We start from the raw sequence: 15,882 nt of genomic DNA, 5'->3' as shown, positions 1-15,882 counted from the left end.
AGGGGTGCCACGCTCATTACTCCTCTTGACTAGCGATTAGTTGCGTTTTTCCAATTCCTAGCTCTTGACCGCAGTTTATTTGCTGATTAATATCGTCCACCGCACTACTTTGTAATTTAATCGGGCGATCAGTTTGGCAGGTTTTTCCCTGGGATCTTCTAAAGTTCTAACGGGTCTCTTTAGTACTGACTGGCTACCGACCGCCGCCTGCTAACGAAATGAGATTTGCCAGACATATCTTCGGGTGCTCGATCGTTTTGGTAGGGCACTCGGGGAGGTTTTTACAAACTACCATATTAGGTTAACGAACGACCAATTCGTTCTTTTGTCTATGTGTACGTTTTATATGCTGATCATGTCACTCTCGATCGTTCCGGCATTGGTGACCATTATATCGCTGCCTCGTTATCGGTTTTCAAAAGATTTTCTGACCTGCTAATAGGATTAGACCCAATGTTTTTAAACAAATGTTGATGGCCAATGATTCACTGATTCGATTACGATCCGGGCATATTAAGCAGCGCCCAATGGTGTCTGATGTTTTCACATTTCAATTGTTAAGTTTAAACGCCATCGAAAATAATCGAATTTCTCTCGATCTGGCGAAGTGCTGTCTCCCTCTCTAAATTTTTTAGATATTTTTATCTGTTCGCGGTTTTGCAGTCCTTGTGAAGAAATTGTTAAATCGATCATCTAAATCGCTCAAAACGTTCAGAGAACGCTGTAAAAATATGTCATCCACAATCAATTTACCAACCTATACTTTCGACATGGCTTAATGCACGTGTGTAATGTTCCTACTTACAGCAGATCATACTCCTGTTATACGTTGATCACTTAACTGAGTTTGCGGCGTTCACCATATTCCCAAAGATTCAGACATAACATTGTAACGCTCTTACTGACGAAGTTTAGATGCGTTTATTTTTTGTTTTTCGGTGTTTAGTTTAGTTAGTATAGTCCTGTAATTAAACTAAATCGTATTAGATTTGGTGCTTCAGGACCAAGCTCCTCGTACGTCGTCTCAACTTTTCGGTATGTCTAGTATCGTTGCAGGACGTTGTTGTTTGCCGTTTCCGGCCCCTTTATGTCTGACGTCTTGTAGACGAAATATAGGGAGTGTTGCTATCCTGATAGAGACTTCAAGAGATCAATACTAATTTAGAAGTAAATATGTCACTTTAATCTCTCCTGTCACTTGGCCTTAGACATGGCACACTGGTGTACAATGCGGCTTTGACAAATCTAACCCTACCAACTATGTAGCTCTCTTTGATTGGAAATACATCGGTCAACGATTTCTGGGCCAGGTTTAGATTTGACCCCGCTCGAGCCGCAGACTATACGAATGTTCCTCTGAATATTGTTATTCACCGAGTATGAGCCGTGTTCTATATTTAAGGAACCAGGCAGCTGTTGTGTTAGCCTGGGTACGGTCTACCGTTACTCAAACACTGCGGTTAATTCTGGGAAGCTCTTGGAATTATTCGGTCAGTGCCCCAATGACCATTAATTTTTGCATTGCCATCCTTCTATGTCATACCCCATTATATAATGTGTGTGAAGCTTTGGTGAAGTTAGGCCAATCATGATGTCAGGTATTTCATCAAAGTGTGACATATCCTTGCAATTTACATGAACGGTGATAAGTGCCCCGTCAGTTTCATTTTTTACGGGGAGGGGGTTTCACAATCTCAAGCATGATGATATCTGATGTCAATATTCTAATGGGTTTCTTGCCTGTGTCACGACGGTGGTTATTACCACCCCATTCCTCTTATATAGGAGGCCTTTGTGAAGATCACTTTTTATTTTATGCAATCGAGTTTTACTTGCTCGCATTCTTTGTCCCTATATTTAGTTCCCACTTTTCACTCAGAACCCATCAACGCTTTCTCCATTCAGATCCCATTTACGTAAGTTTTGCATTAAGGGACAAAATCCATCAACGCGCTATGCCTGGCTTTAATAAACGAGAAATTTATGAGCTTTTTGCCTCAGATTTAATAACACATTGCCTTGGTTCACTTGAATGTGACTTCTAAAGAACAGTACATGGACTTAAAAGGTCAAATTGCTCGATTTTAGCTTGATAAGTTTGACTTTGAAAGTTTAAAAGCATTTGGTTGTAACTCTGTTAGTATTCGTGTAGACTGTAGCGTGGTCAGTAAGGTAGATACTATCCTGTTACACCTGGCTGGTGGCTGAATGTCATGATGATATCTTGATTCGCGTCCTCACGCTCTCTGAGCATGTCTTATCGCCGTCTAATTGTATCTACTGGACCGTATCATCACTGCAAAAGTGATATCATGGGTAACAGTAATGGAAAGTTTATCTCACGGACGATACATCATTGATACATTAGCAGACTACTTGTCACATCCGGAGCTTAGATCTGGCTTCACCCTTCCTTCCCATATTTAACCTACCGTCCATGCCCTTTTACAGCTTTGTTGCATCACATCTAGGTAGGTCAGAGGGATGGTTTTGATGACGTATCAAGGGCCAATTTAATGACGTCACGTGGCGCAATGTTTTTCATCATACCACGTGGTTGGTGGTTGGCCCTAGCCCACTACATAATGAAACAATAGCATGTTGTCGGATACAATAACCCACTATATTAACTGATAGATTTGCTGCATGTGAAGTAGTGATTAGTTTTAAAAACCTCCCCAAGCCGAGTTTTGATCCCCCTACAAGACTTAGTATGGTGCAAAGCACGCTGCAGGTACAAGCTTCCAGGCCCCAGACTTCCCGACCCTGCTCTTTCCTCACTCTTCAAGCAACTTCTCGATCCTTTTATAATTCCTGTTTATAGCTTTTGTTTACTTGTTGTTGTTGTTTGTATTGCATCACTTCCATCTCTTTTGGTGTGGGCTGCTGCCCGGTTGTACGTTATCTGGGTGCCCCCGTTCCTGTGTTTTAGGGAACAGATTGTGGAGGGAGTAGTTAATGCGGGGTTCATTTCATTTACAAATCAGATTATCTGGTGCTATTTCTGAGTTCGCTTCACATTTAACATTAGGCGTGGTAGTTAAGGACTAAGGCCCAGTGCACTGCACCGTTCCTTCGATTGAAATTAGGCGACTGTCCCCCGGGCGTCTTGACGCTTAAAAAGTGAATTTTCGATTCCAAAAGTCTGGAGAGCCGTGACCGTTAGGATCAATCCTGGAATGTGCCACCCTACAAATTGTTACCTCAGCTAATGTAGATGAGACCTAGCTATTTTCAATTTGAACTCCGAGATTTAATCCTGGCATTCTATAAACGAAACTCTCTGTACAGGGGGCCAGAAATATTCAGTTTGCGATTTGTTAATTAAATGAATTTTGATGGAGTACTTCTGTTTGAGCTGGGCGATATGTCGGTATCTGACCTCATCCCCTCGTCTGAGGACAGCGTGTGGGGAGAGAGAGAGAGAGAGAGCAGTACTCCGCTGCTCAACCTCTTCCTCCGCAGTGCCGTTCTGTCTTGACTCGACGATGTTAAGAAAACAGCTCTCCGGCCCCTGATCTGATCTCCTGTCATCGGAGTTTAAGATATCGTGATCTAATTTCAGCATTCCACCCTGTAACCGTCATCAGCCACATCACCCTCTTTCAGAACTATTAGCCCTTTTTCTTCACTACGTGAAAACATCTTTTTAAAATTGCCAAATCGTATTATTTTTCCTGCGCCTACCTTGAGACTGTGCCGATTTCTGTTCATCAGATAGATGTTTTTAGCCAGATCATTTCTCCATATCGAGTTATCAACCTCCTTTTCATTTGGTTTTTCCTGCCCGCTTCACGTATTGTAGAACCAGTTCATTTGTGAGTAGTCACTGCTCATTCTGCCGCTATCCACCGGAACTAATTTACATTTCTAACCTTCCCCTTTGCTGCTGAATCGTTCCTTTGAAACTCTATATGCCCCGTGAATCGTTTTGTAATTTTCCCCATCAATTTTGTCATTAATAATTGTTTTAAAAGAATTCTTATTCAGGCGCTCTTGATTTGTCAATGCTTAGATTATTCTGTCGCCACTGTATAAATTGTGCCAATATATCTAAATGTATTACACCTTTGATCTTGCTAGTTTAGTCTGCGTGTATCGTGGTAGCAGCTGAGACGAGACCAACGTGAGCTGATCTGAGGACTGTCTACAAAATGTTATGTTACTTGCACTGTCGCTCCTCCTATCCCTAAGTGCCGCGGCCTACATCCCCTGTAACTACTATAAAGTAAGAATACGGCACCCAGTCTGTCGGCATCAGTGTTAACTCAGTGTTATTCTCAGGAAGGGTTCGATCTTGATGGCCGAATTCTAGATTATTCAGAATTATGGTGATCCAGATTGAATCCTTCGAATGGATTTCAGGGTTGATATAGGTCGAGACAAATGAGTTGATTTATAATTGTGTGTTTGTAGTCACTGTTCGCAAGAAGGAAACGATGTTGTAACTAAAAAACCGGTCATCAGAGAAAACCCAAAATCATTGCTTCCTTTTTTGCTGTAATAATGCTAGATCAGCGAGAGAGAGGGTCAATGATCCAACTTACATTTAACCCGACATTTTCTATTTCCGTCTCGCAAATTACAAGGGATTCGAAAGTTGACCACAGGATATCAATACATACATGGTTTGCTAGTAATACAAATAAATGTTAGGTTCGCTGAAATTCCGCCTATATAATGACCCCCCTGACCATTTATAACAACTCACTCCTCCTTCAGCTCTACACTTACGGGTATCTAAACGACGAGGACTGCAAAAACTGCAGCTGTGATGTGATTGGGTCACACTCCCTTCACTGTAATGGTACGACGGGGGACTGTTTCTGTAAGAGGGGTCACACTGGCAGGAAGTGTGATAAGTGTCAGGACGGCTACTGGAGACACGCCCGCCAGCCTTGCTCAGGTTTGTAAACTTTTTCTCTATTGTATGAGCCACGGTATCAATGAGAATATATGAATTAGATGTATGTCGTGTGATTTTCCATTCCGCAAACTTTGTCACTCTCCGTATATATATAATCGTATGAGCGTGGAAATCAACAACAATTAGTCATGAAATTAAGGCCCTGAAATTGGGCTGTAAGTTTGGTCAAGTTAAAGACAGTTGCCGACTCAGACTTCTAAAGCCCGCACCTATAACCGACTCATTGATTCCAAGTAATTGATACTAACCTGAGCAGGCTTCACTTATCCGGTCCTCACACCAAATAATGTTTATGAAATTGATGGGTACGGTAAATCAGGTTATGGCAAAGTAATACTTCTATTTTTACTTTAATTTACGACACGGTGAAATAATGGGGGTTGTTGGTTTCAGATTGCGAGTGCAGCGAGATTGGGTCCAGTTCCTCCCTCTGCTCCACTTCAGGACAGTGCCCCTGTAGACTGGTTACACCGGACGTGACTGTAGTCAGTGTGACACTGGCTACATCCTAACCGACACTCTCCAATGTACAGGTAACCAAGCTCGTGTTATAGCTTGCCTTAGTTTACTTTTCATGACTTTTTCAGAGATTCAAATTGAGTGATAACTCGTATGCTTTTAACTTTTTTTAATTAGGGTTTCAGTTGTAAGGATTATGGTCGATGGCTAGTTAGGGAAAGCCGTACTTGTCCAAAGGTGTTGAGCGTGCCAAGCTTTCCTTAGGACATACTTTTCAGATATCTTAGTAGTTCAATAGATCTCAAATAATATAATGTGTTCATTTTCAGACGGATCAAGCCATATTAAATTGTTGAAATCTTATTTTATCTTGACAGACGTTGGGCATCCGGCACCCAGGCAACTTTTAAGCCTAGGGAAGGAATTTGGTGAGAATTTAGTAAATCGTTTCAAACCGCCAAATTCAAACAAAATCTAATTTCACAGCTTGCGGGGCCCAGCCTTAACAGCTTTTTAACAGCTCCCTATGAAACGAGCAAGAGGTAATGTGGGTAATAGGGTTATATCATAACAAGTCAACATTTGACTCATCAACCGTCGGCTAAGCTTTGTGGTTGAGCATGTAATTGGGGGACTTCAAGAACTTGATCAGTTGAATTAGTTATTTGTTGGGGCAGGGCATCTCGTGTGAGTCTCATGGCATGTTCCAAGGTAACACATTCTCCCACCTCTTGTGACCCGCAAGTTAAAACAAGGGAAATGAGAACTAATAAGGAGGGTAAAGTTAATAATATGCGTCTGTTCTTATAGAACATATGTCTGAGCTCTATTGAATTTATTATCCATATTTAAAAGTCCGATAAAAAGCAGCGACCATATAATGCTAAACTATTTTCCGTTACTAAAACCTAGTCTGCTCTGCACACAATACTGTGATGGGTTAATAGGAGGAATTCGGGTGGTGACGATCACAACCATGAGAACTTTATGAAATTATGTCGTAAAGATCGTTGTGAAGATTGTTTTCTAAACAAAAATACTAACGAACAAACAGATGGACAGTATTGAGAGATGGCATGTAGTAATTGTGATTTGATAACTCATCGCTTGAATATCCCCCACATATTTCAGAGAGTGACAACTGTGCAAGGAATCAATATCCCCCACATATTTCAGAGTGTGACAACTGTGCAAGGAAGATGTTGGTGACCTTGGAGGAGACTTCCATCAGGCAAACTGCGATAAAGAGTATATCACAAGACAACTTCATCAGCAAAACAACTGCTAAACTCAAACATCTCCAGAATAAATCTAACAGGATCAAGGTACATATCATGAATGAGTGCTGTTAAGATTCGCAGTATTTTTAGCGGTCAGTTTGTGCGTACTGCGTACGTTGTTATAGTTCTTCCCAATCTCACAGATGCCAAATTGTCGGCCATGAGTCTCAAGTTTTGTTCAAAGAAAGTTAAAAATACGAGCAAATTTCTCGCATAAACTCATGAATATTTGGTGGGGCGTGTCCCATAAATGTTTCTTAGTTTCTTATATTCATACCGCATAGCAAATAGACTGTAACTTTGCCAGGATCAGATGCTTCATAGGATATCCGTGTTCCGGGACTTGAAAGAGACTGCTACAAATGTTCAAGACATTTATTTCTCCCCCTCCAAGCAACCTCTTCACATACAGGTAATCCATACTATCATGCACCGCCCAAAACACCCCGAAAAACGTCAGGAATTTTTTGCCCACAAATAACAAATTTAAACTCGCATGTTTCTAAAACAATCTTGACATGATACTAGAAATATATAAAATCTTTGCGTTGACTTCAAGGAACGTTATTTTCTTGTAAAACTAGACTTTCTGCGCTATAGTAAGGCTGACTCGTGTGAAGACATAAGGTTAACCTTTAATTTCCCTAACTCGCTTTCAACCCTACAGGCAGATAATCTGTGGTCCAAGAACACAGAGGTTGACTTCCGGATCAAACAGGTCGCACTCGGGCTGGACTCGAGTCTGACCATGAAGAACCAATACTTCAGGGATGCGTATTTTCAGTACGATTACGCGAAGTACCGGCTACCGAGAAACTCAGTGATTTGTCTGTTAGTAGAGCTCAACTCCGGGCTCTTTCTAAAGAGGTACCCACATTACAGATTATCATCGTCTGCCTTTAATCGGTTATACCCTTCGCGGCTACCCTATCATGAGTCTTAAACTGGTAGACATAAATACTCCTTTATAAATACTCCATATTATAGTAATATAACATCGGAATATCTGTGACGCAAATCGAGTCATAGATCTACTGATTGTTTTTAAGAATCCAATTTTATCAAATTTAAATTCCAGGGCCAACTGATGGTTTTTGAAAATACAATTAAAATTCCAGGTCAGAAAATTGGATGATCGGTATATCGACACGAAGCTTATAGCAAACACAGCATCTCGAGATCACTACGGAAATATGTTCAGTAATTCAGAGGAGTTTCGGGAACAATCAAAAGAAATTAAAAATAGGGTTCGTTGTTTGATTATTTTTTTGCCTTTTTGAAACATAACAATTTTCAAGATACGGAAATACTTCTTCAATTTGTAATGCATTTCACTGAATTAACCCCATTTTACTATATTTGTACCTCATTTCAACTGATTTCTCTTTTCTTCTAATCTTAATTTTCTCCCAGGAGCGTGAATCACACAAATCATTAAAAAACCAAACTGGCCGAGTGCGGGCACTATCAATTACTCTAGCTGAACTCCAGTACGATGAAGTAGATGATTCTTTGCTGGTAGAGACACGCATCAGCCTGGACCATGCAAGGTAGGCTCCACAATACTTCCCCCTTTTACTCTAGACCTGGTCCTCCGCAATACTTCCCCCTTTTACTCTAGACCTGGTCGTCAGTTAGAGAGACGTGTAATTAATTACACGTTCACAGAATTACAGAGATGGGTTGTTGTCGTTGTCGGGAATTAGAAATTAGAATTTGACGTTGTTCACGAGATTGTGGAGTTATACCGAAAATGATGGAAAGAGTTTTAACAATAGCTTTATAGTTAGATGTACCCGGATATAAGTTAGTTTTAAAAGAGATCTTGTCACATATCTGATTGAGATATAAAACTGACACTGATTTATGTGACAGTTATGTGGTCGATAAGTTCCTGGGATGGAAGGAGGAGGTTGAGGAGAAAGTCAGGGTCGTTGGACGAGAAATAGTCAGAGCTACTTCAACAATAAGAATACAGGTGGGTTTCTAAGCTTGAGTTGCTGGTTTGATTTAAACTTCAAACATGGGTAAATGTGTAAATAGAATGAAGCGTATACTAAACGTAGTAATTTCCGACTTTCCCCAGAATCACAAGTTCCGATTTTCCAATCATTGTCATAGACAGGGAAAAGCAGGGCCTTTTTATATTTCATAACAATGTGCGGTAGCTCCCTAACATTAGCAACATCTTCTGCAGAATCTGAGTTTGTTGATATCAGACATGAGGTTTCTGCAGCAGTCTGTGGTGGACCTTCCCGGTACCCTAACTACCCCCTTACCTCTGGACTCTTCGACATGCCAAAACACGTGAGTACAAAAGTATTCAGTTTGATATTTCCAACTTCTTCAGACCAAAATCAATTGGTCTCATGAAGTTGAAAATATCAAACTTAGATTGATACTGGAGAGCTTAACAAATGGTTAAAAGGGTCTTTCTTGATATCGGTCCTTTTAGATTTCTGCTGGATTAACTTTAAATGTAAATTAAAAGGGCCTATGTTCTAAATAGAAACTATTTTTTTAAAGGGCTTAAGTCGAAATTGGATCATACTTTTAAAATGGCCAGAGTTAGTGTGGGAACTTTTGTTGCTGTAAGTTGTTGCCTAAAGCTAGGTTCAGTTTGTGAATTTGATTAAAAACATGTCTCAGTACTTTTAATTTCCAGGAAAATGCTTTTATCGATTATCTCAAAACACACTTTTTCGACTTAGACTGTTTTTAATTCTAGGTGACGAAATGCTCAAAGTGACCATGGTTCCATCACAATTTTACGTGATCTCATCTGGCCCTTCTACCGTCATCTTTCTCTCTCTCAAATCCCGTATTCCTAAGAAATAAAGTCATTTGCGAATAATCCCTTAAAATAAAAAATCTTCTATTCTTGACATTAGTTTACGAATGATTTAATTGTATGTGGTTAAAACTAATTCTATATACGTACTACCCGTCATAGTCCCACGATCCACAAGTGTCTATATTTTATGCTCTATAGCTTCATGATTTACCATATTGCAAAGGTTGAACTTCAATCAGAAATTCAGGACAATACAAATAAAACACGATCATATGATAATATATCTTTTATCGAAATACATATTACGGAAACATGAAACAAACAGATACGATAACAAATACCTTTATTTGAATCGTTTAAAAAAGAAGAAGATCAATATCTAAAGTCAACAAGATAAACTTACCGCAATAGGAAGTGTCTGAATATTTTTTACTCTTTTATTTACTGAAAACACGTCGATCGCCCAACTTTTTACAGATAACTGATCGTATTCTCCCGAAATAACACATTTTCGGATATAAAATATTCACTAAGTTATTTTAAAGAAGATCAAAATTAAAGCCAGAATCTTCCAGAAAAAAGAGAATTTAAACTTCATCGGAAAAATTCACATCTTAAATTCTAAGATAAACACCCTTCAGGGCGAAGTTGGTACGGTCGATGTTTAACATGTTCTCGATAGTCCTCCTTCCCCAAGCTGTCCGAGAGATATCTCTTATCAGGGAGATAATATCAAACATAGACACGGTAGCAGAGATGCAGGAGCTTACTGTCAAGTATCGCAACACCGAGAAGCTGGCGGCCAGGGTCCGGACTCAAGCCAACAGGGCCGACAAGAGAAAAATACCTCGTAAGTTTTGACTTGAACACGCGTCGCAGTTTCTAAAAAACTCACTGTAGATCTTCTTTTTTGTTCAAAACATTGTTTGATAGTTCTAAGATTTTGCTTCTTTTTTTTTCAAACCTCAAATCACCATCCCTGTTATCATCCACGGGATCACTCATACAATTTGAAAAAAGTCAATAAGAAAGTCCTATTCTGATAAAACTGGAACTTGATAGCATACTGGCCACTGCCATATTTTCATCTTCATATCTCCACCTTCCTTGTTTAAACCAAGTAACGCAACATAAACAGTACCCCAAGTATGATTATAAATCCCACGAATATTGGGTGGAACACGTAGCTGATAAAACATAAGAATATGAGCGCGAACGCGAACCCTATATCAGGAAATGTGCGGTCTCCTCCCCGGAAGAGGCTCATATTACTATCAGATTATCACTTGTTTTAGGAAATGTACCCTGATTGATCAACTATGCCGATAAAAGTTCTCTGATTGGTCACTCGTGAAATGTCCCCTACTGTGAGCTGTCTGCTGATTGGCTCTAGGTTGAACTGTCCTATTCAGTGTGCGAAAAAACGTTTACATCTTCGAGCTGTCCTGTGAGTCATGAGTTAGCGAACAAAAATTAGCGATTAAAATTACTCAGCACAATTATGATCTATAACGTGACGCAGTAATTCCATATTTTAAAGTAAAAGTAGCTGACAAATCAAAAGTATTCAAGAAAGATGTATTGACAATATTATAATTGTTGAGTTTGTACGCTTTAAAATGGGTCGATAATAAAGTTGAGTTAACAAGAGGGCGATAATTTTACCGAGAACCAAGCGTCGAACAAGGACCTGCAGCGGATCAGGTATAATAGGGGAGCAGTATTGATTAAGTAGCAGAGTGCTAACTGGTAGTAGCGGAGAGAGATCTCGCAGCTATTACAAGAAATACAATACTACTCAATAAAGCTTCGTCCGTAGTCATGCACTGCGTGTTGGCTATTAAAAACAATCAAGAGAGTGATGAGGTTGTCTCGTTGTTGACTTGCAACGCTATTCAGAAGTTCCACTCACGTGGCATGTAATGTGAGCACGTGGGCTGGTCACGTGACATGTAATGTGAGCACGTGGGCTGGTCACGTGGGATATTGTAGAGGTGGTTCAGCAAGGGAAGAATAATATATCCCAGAGGCAGAGAGGAGAGGAGTGAAAACGTGTTTTTAGTAGTTGTAGTACGAATATTGTTATAAATTTATTCCATAACAAGTGTATTCTTTAAATCATCCCACATTCGCTATCGTTTTATGCCCATAAGATAAAAAATGTAGACAGTGTCATGGTTAATCAGTTAATGGTTACATCCAAAGTTTAATTCAAACCAATTCCTGGTTTTTGTTTTCTTAGAAAGCCACGGCTGATCGTAACCTTTTATCTTTTTGTGGTGTACACTAACTATACAAAACATAACCATAGTTCAAACAAATCAAACTTAAAAAGAAAGTTTGACAAATCAAACTTAAAAAGAAAGGCTGATCGTAACCTTTTATCTTTTTGTGGTGTACACTAACTATACAAAACATAACCATAGTTCAAACAAATCAAACTTAAAAAGCAACATCTGAACACTCTACCGCTACTTCGTGCCGTGTATCTTAAACAAAAGAAGACACCACTTCAAGAAAGTTCTACATTCATCTACGTACACTTGGACAAATCAGTCGTTGTAATGTTAAAATTTTGAAAGAAACGTCTCACTCTCTTATTGATTATACAAGTATTACTTGTCCTCTAACGTTATTTACATGGAATGATTTATGATTAGAACATGTTGATAATGTGTATAGACTAAAGATGTTTTAGTGCAGTCGAACACGAAAATTCTAACACTATGAGGGATAACCAATGGAGGATACTGTTTTTATAATTATTGGTTTTTAATGAGCGGCAACGGGTGCTAGCTGGACTCCTATAATTTATCAAAAAAACAAATAATTCAATTATGTTTCTTTCTTTATACGTCACTCACTATTTTTCTAAATTGATTCTGAGTATTGGGTTCGAGGGTATAATAATGAATTTATAATTTATTGGGGGATCTTATCCGTAATGATGAGACAGATAAATTAAATTTCCAGCCTTATTTTGTGGTACCAATACCAATTTCAACTTCCAACTCTGACAGTTCATTAGTTTTAATTCTGATTTTTTTTTTTTCACTTCGACCGACGCCTAATTTTCTTTTCAACTTTTTTTAAACTCCGTGATCCATACATGCCGACCAAATTTAATGCGTGTTTAATAAATTTACTTTGATTGTTTTATAATAATGATTATGTCATGTCCCGAAATAGCCGAATACTGATACTGGCAGCCGATTAGCTGATACGTGATTATGTGCTTATCTTACAAAGCTTATTGTTGAAGTAAATGGCCATCGCACAGGCGGCTAAGTCGTTGATCTAGTAAAAAACATGATAATAATGTCTAATATCCAGTTATATAATATTATGTATATATACATATCAATTTACAATAATTATTAACGTTATTATCCTTATATATAAGGATAATAACGTTAATAATTATTGTAAATTGATATTTAATGTTGATAAATACAGGGTGGCCCAGAAGTAACTGGCCACACGCAACCCTTTAATAACTCACGTTATTCGTGTCAGAAATGCACACATATTTCACAGAATATAGATATGGGTCAAACTTAGATTTCCTGAAAGTTTCGTAAAATTTCATTCATTTAAAAGGGTTTGTACGCCATTTCCTCTTTTCCACTATTGTCACCATAAAGTGAGAACGCTTTCAGCTAGGAACTCCAAGTTATAACCATTTCAAGATCTTGCAGATACGTGATCTGGCACTTAATCAGTGAGTCAGCGATATCTTCACTCAATCAATGGCCTGATTGGTTAGAGACTGCTTATAGGACAGCAACCGAAGCGCTATATAACGAGAATTTCTTTGATTTTAAGGAACGTCACTATCAGTATTCACTCAAAGTGATCATATCGTCATCCCCCAACATGCTCGGTGCCGCCTAATGAGTCCCATTATTGCACTCTAGCGAATAGCTCCCGATGAGATTACTTATTGGGTGACAAAATCACTGATTAAGTGCCGAGATCACGTATCTGCAAGATCTTAAAAGGGTCATAACTCGGTGAAATTGTGAAAAACCGACTTGAAATTTTGGAAAGGCACTTCAATTATCAAATGTGTCTAAAAACTTTGGAGTTCCTAGCTGAAAGCATTCTCACTTTATGGTGACAATAGTGATAAAGAGGAAATGGCGTGCCACACCCTTTTTAATGAATGAAACTTTCAGGAAACTTTCAGGAAATCTAAGTTTGACCCATATCTTTATTCTCTGAAATTTGTGTGCATTTCTGACACGAATAACGTGAGTTATTGAAGGGTTGCGTGTGGGTAGTAACTTCGGGGCCACCCTGTATTTATTAGATATTTATAAATATTTATTGAATTCTATCATAATATAATACCTAATATCAAATATCATCTTATATTCCGGTTAAGGTTAGGGTATTTGTTAAGATTGGGGAGAAGGGTCATGTGAAAGGACTGCGTCACACTAACAAACTCACAAGTCACACTCAACATTTCTAGAAGTTCCATCGACCATCATAACTTAAGGATTCCAAATAACGCCATATTTTCCACCCCAGGTTTGAAGAGTTCGATGCAAGTTTGTAATCATCGTTTAAAAGAGTTGACCGATCAAAACAAAATAGATGAGGACAGACTGAAGAGGGTGAAAACGCACCTTCAGTTACTGACCACCAGCAAAGTGCATCCCAACGACTCACACCAAGTTAAAATGAATCAGCTGGAAGAAGATCTCACTAATCTAACTCTGAAGAAAAGAAAATTTAGGTCTTTGGAAAAGAGTATTAATACTTCCATGGACCGAATGCAGCGGAAAATAGATGCTGTCAAGATTAAAGTTTTGGTAAGCATGTGATTTTGAAATTTTGTATTTGATTCCATTGGATCAAGTTCATTATCAAACAATCGAAAGAAATGTTATCCGCATTTTTGTGTATTCAGTTACTCTTTCCTACAGGCGTTCGAAAGTATAAGGTTTGATAAAAACGACTGGTCGAGATACACTCTTCCGAGCCAAGTGCAGGAGATAAGGCTTGGTTTTAGATCGGACAGAAAAACTGGCACTATTCTCTCCATAGGACAGACAGTAAGTTTATACAACTTCAACTCTGCAATGTTCTCAGTCTGTATGTCATATGTAAATTGTGGCCTTAGAAACAGTATGATCACGAGCACAATTTTCTTGAACGGTGAAAATTCAAATTTAACGCCCCGTCAAAGTAAATATTCGAGATTTTTTGTAATATATTGTATATTTTCGTCAAATTTACGTACTTGTAAATGTGAGAATTGGAAAAAAATGGGACGGAATTTTACTGAAGCTTGTTTACCAAAGTCTTGATAATCCATTTATCAGGGAACTGAAGAGGATCTGTTGATTTCTATCTCCCAAAATACCCTCTCCTTCACGTGCTACGAGCCCATGACACTACCCATGTACACACTGTGCCCAGAGTCAGACTCATCCCCGTGTTACCCCAAACTTGGTTCCATCAGCTACAGTGAGTGGTACGATCCGCGAGCCACTTTCGATCCTACTCTCTTTGCTTCTCTTCAAATAATCTTGTGAGTTAGGATATTACGGAATATTTATGATGGAATAGAAAACTTGAGTACTACCAAATGTCCTTGTTTGTTTATCATAAAGAGTAATACGGATAAAATAGTAGTCTGTTTGATTTGTTAACCCCTCCATTTTTCAGTCAATATGGTGCGGTGACAGTGAACGCGTACCAAAAAGAAAAACTCTTCTTCTCCCAAAGTGCACCCTGCATGATAACTCCCGAGTCTCTAGCCCTCACCAAGCGCCCCAGCTCGGGTAGCGGCTTGATAGGACCAGGATTTGCGGGTTGTATAACCCAGCTTCAAATCAACAGGTCCCCTATAGGAATCAGACAAGCTAATCACACATTTGGACACTTGAGAAGGTGCGAGGATAAGGGCTACGTTCAGAAGAGTGTTCGGGAGTCCGAGTGCGGAATGAGTTACCTCGCCCTCGCCTCAGAAACCCTTCTCCAGCCTTCTTACTCCGAGAAACTCCGCTTCAGTGTACTGATCAGCTCTCTCGAGGAGAAAGTTACTGTCATGTCTGTCGGTCAGCTGAAGATAACCGCCCGACAGGGCAAAATCTTCGGCACTTGTAATCATCTGAAGATCAGGATCACATTTAGAAACGTTTACACGACAAGTGAATCTTTTGAAATGGCTCTAGAAGTGTTTGATAATTACATTTCTCTGACCGTTTCCAGAACTGATAACGAACCTAGGACGCGAAAACTTCCCTGCGTCCTTCGACCCGAGAAAAATGATTTTATTGTCGGGTCAGACAGTCCTAGCATCGAAGGATGCATCAAAAAACTCTAGCAATAGTATATGAGATTATTGATAATGATAGTTTATTTATTTGTTTTAATTTAGAGTTAGATCAGTAAACATTTTTTCGTGT

At 39.1% G+C, this 15,882-nt stretch overlaps 3 protein-coding genes across 3 annotated transcripts in view; all 3 read left to right on the top strand.

The window, feature by feature from the left end:
• Positions 1-6,711, top strand: part of LOC134816385 (laminin subunit gamma-1-like) — a 30,783-nt gene extending 24,072 nt beyond the window's left edge. Inside the window, exons 24-26 of the mRNA XM_063825215.1 lie at positions 4,723-4,906; positions 5,321-5,460; positions 6,563-6,711. The gene's annotated coding sequence lies outside the window, so the exon portion shown is untranslated. The remainder of the gene's footprint in view (positions 1-4,722; positions 4,907-5,320; positions 5,461-6,562) is intronic.
• LOC134825993 (laminin subunit beta-1-like) overlaps positions 1-7,754 on the top strand; it is a 19,996-nt gene extending 12,242 nt beyond the window's left edge. The window contains exons 5-9 of the mRNA XM_063838231.1: positions 4,723-4,906; positions 6,563-6,711; positions 6,974-7,078; positions 7,334-7,440; positions 7,745-7,754. Of these exons, the coding sequence (XP_063694301.1) occupies positions 4,723-4,906; positions 6,563-6,711; positions 6,974-7,078; positions 7,334-7,440; positions 7,745-7,754 (555 nt within the window). The remainder of the gene's footprint in view (positions 1-4,722; positions 4,907-6,562; positions 6,712-6,973; positions 7,079-7,333; positions 7,441-7,744) is intronic.
• LOC134816394 (uncharacterized) lies at positions 6,974-15,882 on the top strand. Its single transcript, XM_063825226.1, has 11 exons — positions 6,974-7,078; positions 7,334-7,533; positions 7,785-7,913; positions 8,080-8,216; positions 8,542-8,644; positions 8,864-8,973; positions 10,102-10,310; positions 13,997-14,280; positions 14,395-14,523; positions 14,794-15,002; positions 15,140-15,882. The coding sequence occupies exons 3-11, from the start codon at positions 7,860-7,862 to the stop codon at positions 15,798-15,800; spliced, it is 1,896 nt and encodes a 631-aa protein (XP_063681296.1). The 5' UTR covers positions 6,974-7,078; positions 7,334-7,533; positions 7,785-7,859; the 3' UTR covers positions 15,801-15,882.

The sequence above is a fragment of the Bolinopsis microptera genome, chromosome 1 (assembly GCF_026151205.1).
Source record: "Bolinopsis microptera isolate Bmic1 chromosome 1, MBARI_Bmic_1.0, whole genome shotgun sequence".
NCBI lineage: Eukaryota > Metazoa > Ctenophora > Tentaculata > Lobata > Bolinopsidae > Bolinopsis > Bolinopsis microptera.
This window is presented reverse-complemented; position numbering and strand designations above follow the sequence as displayed.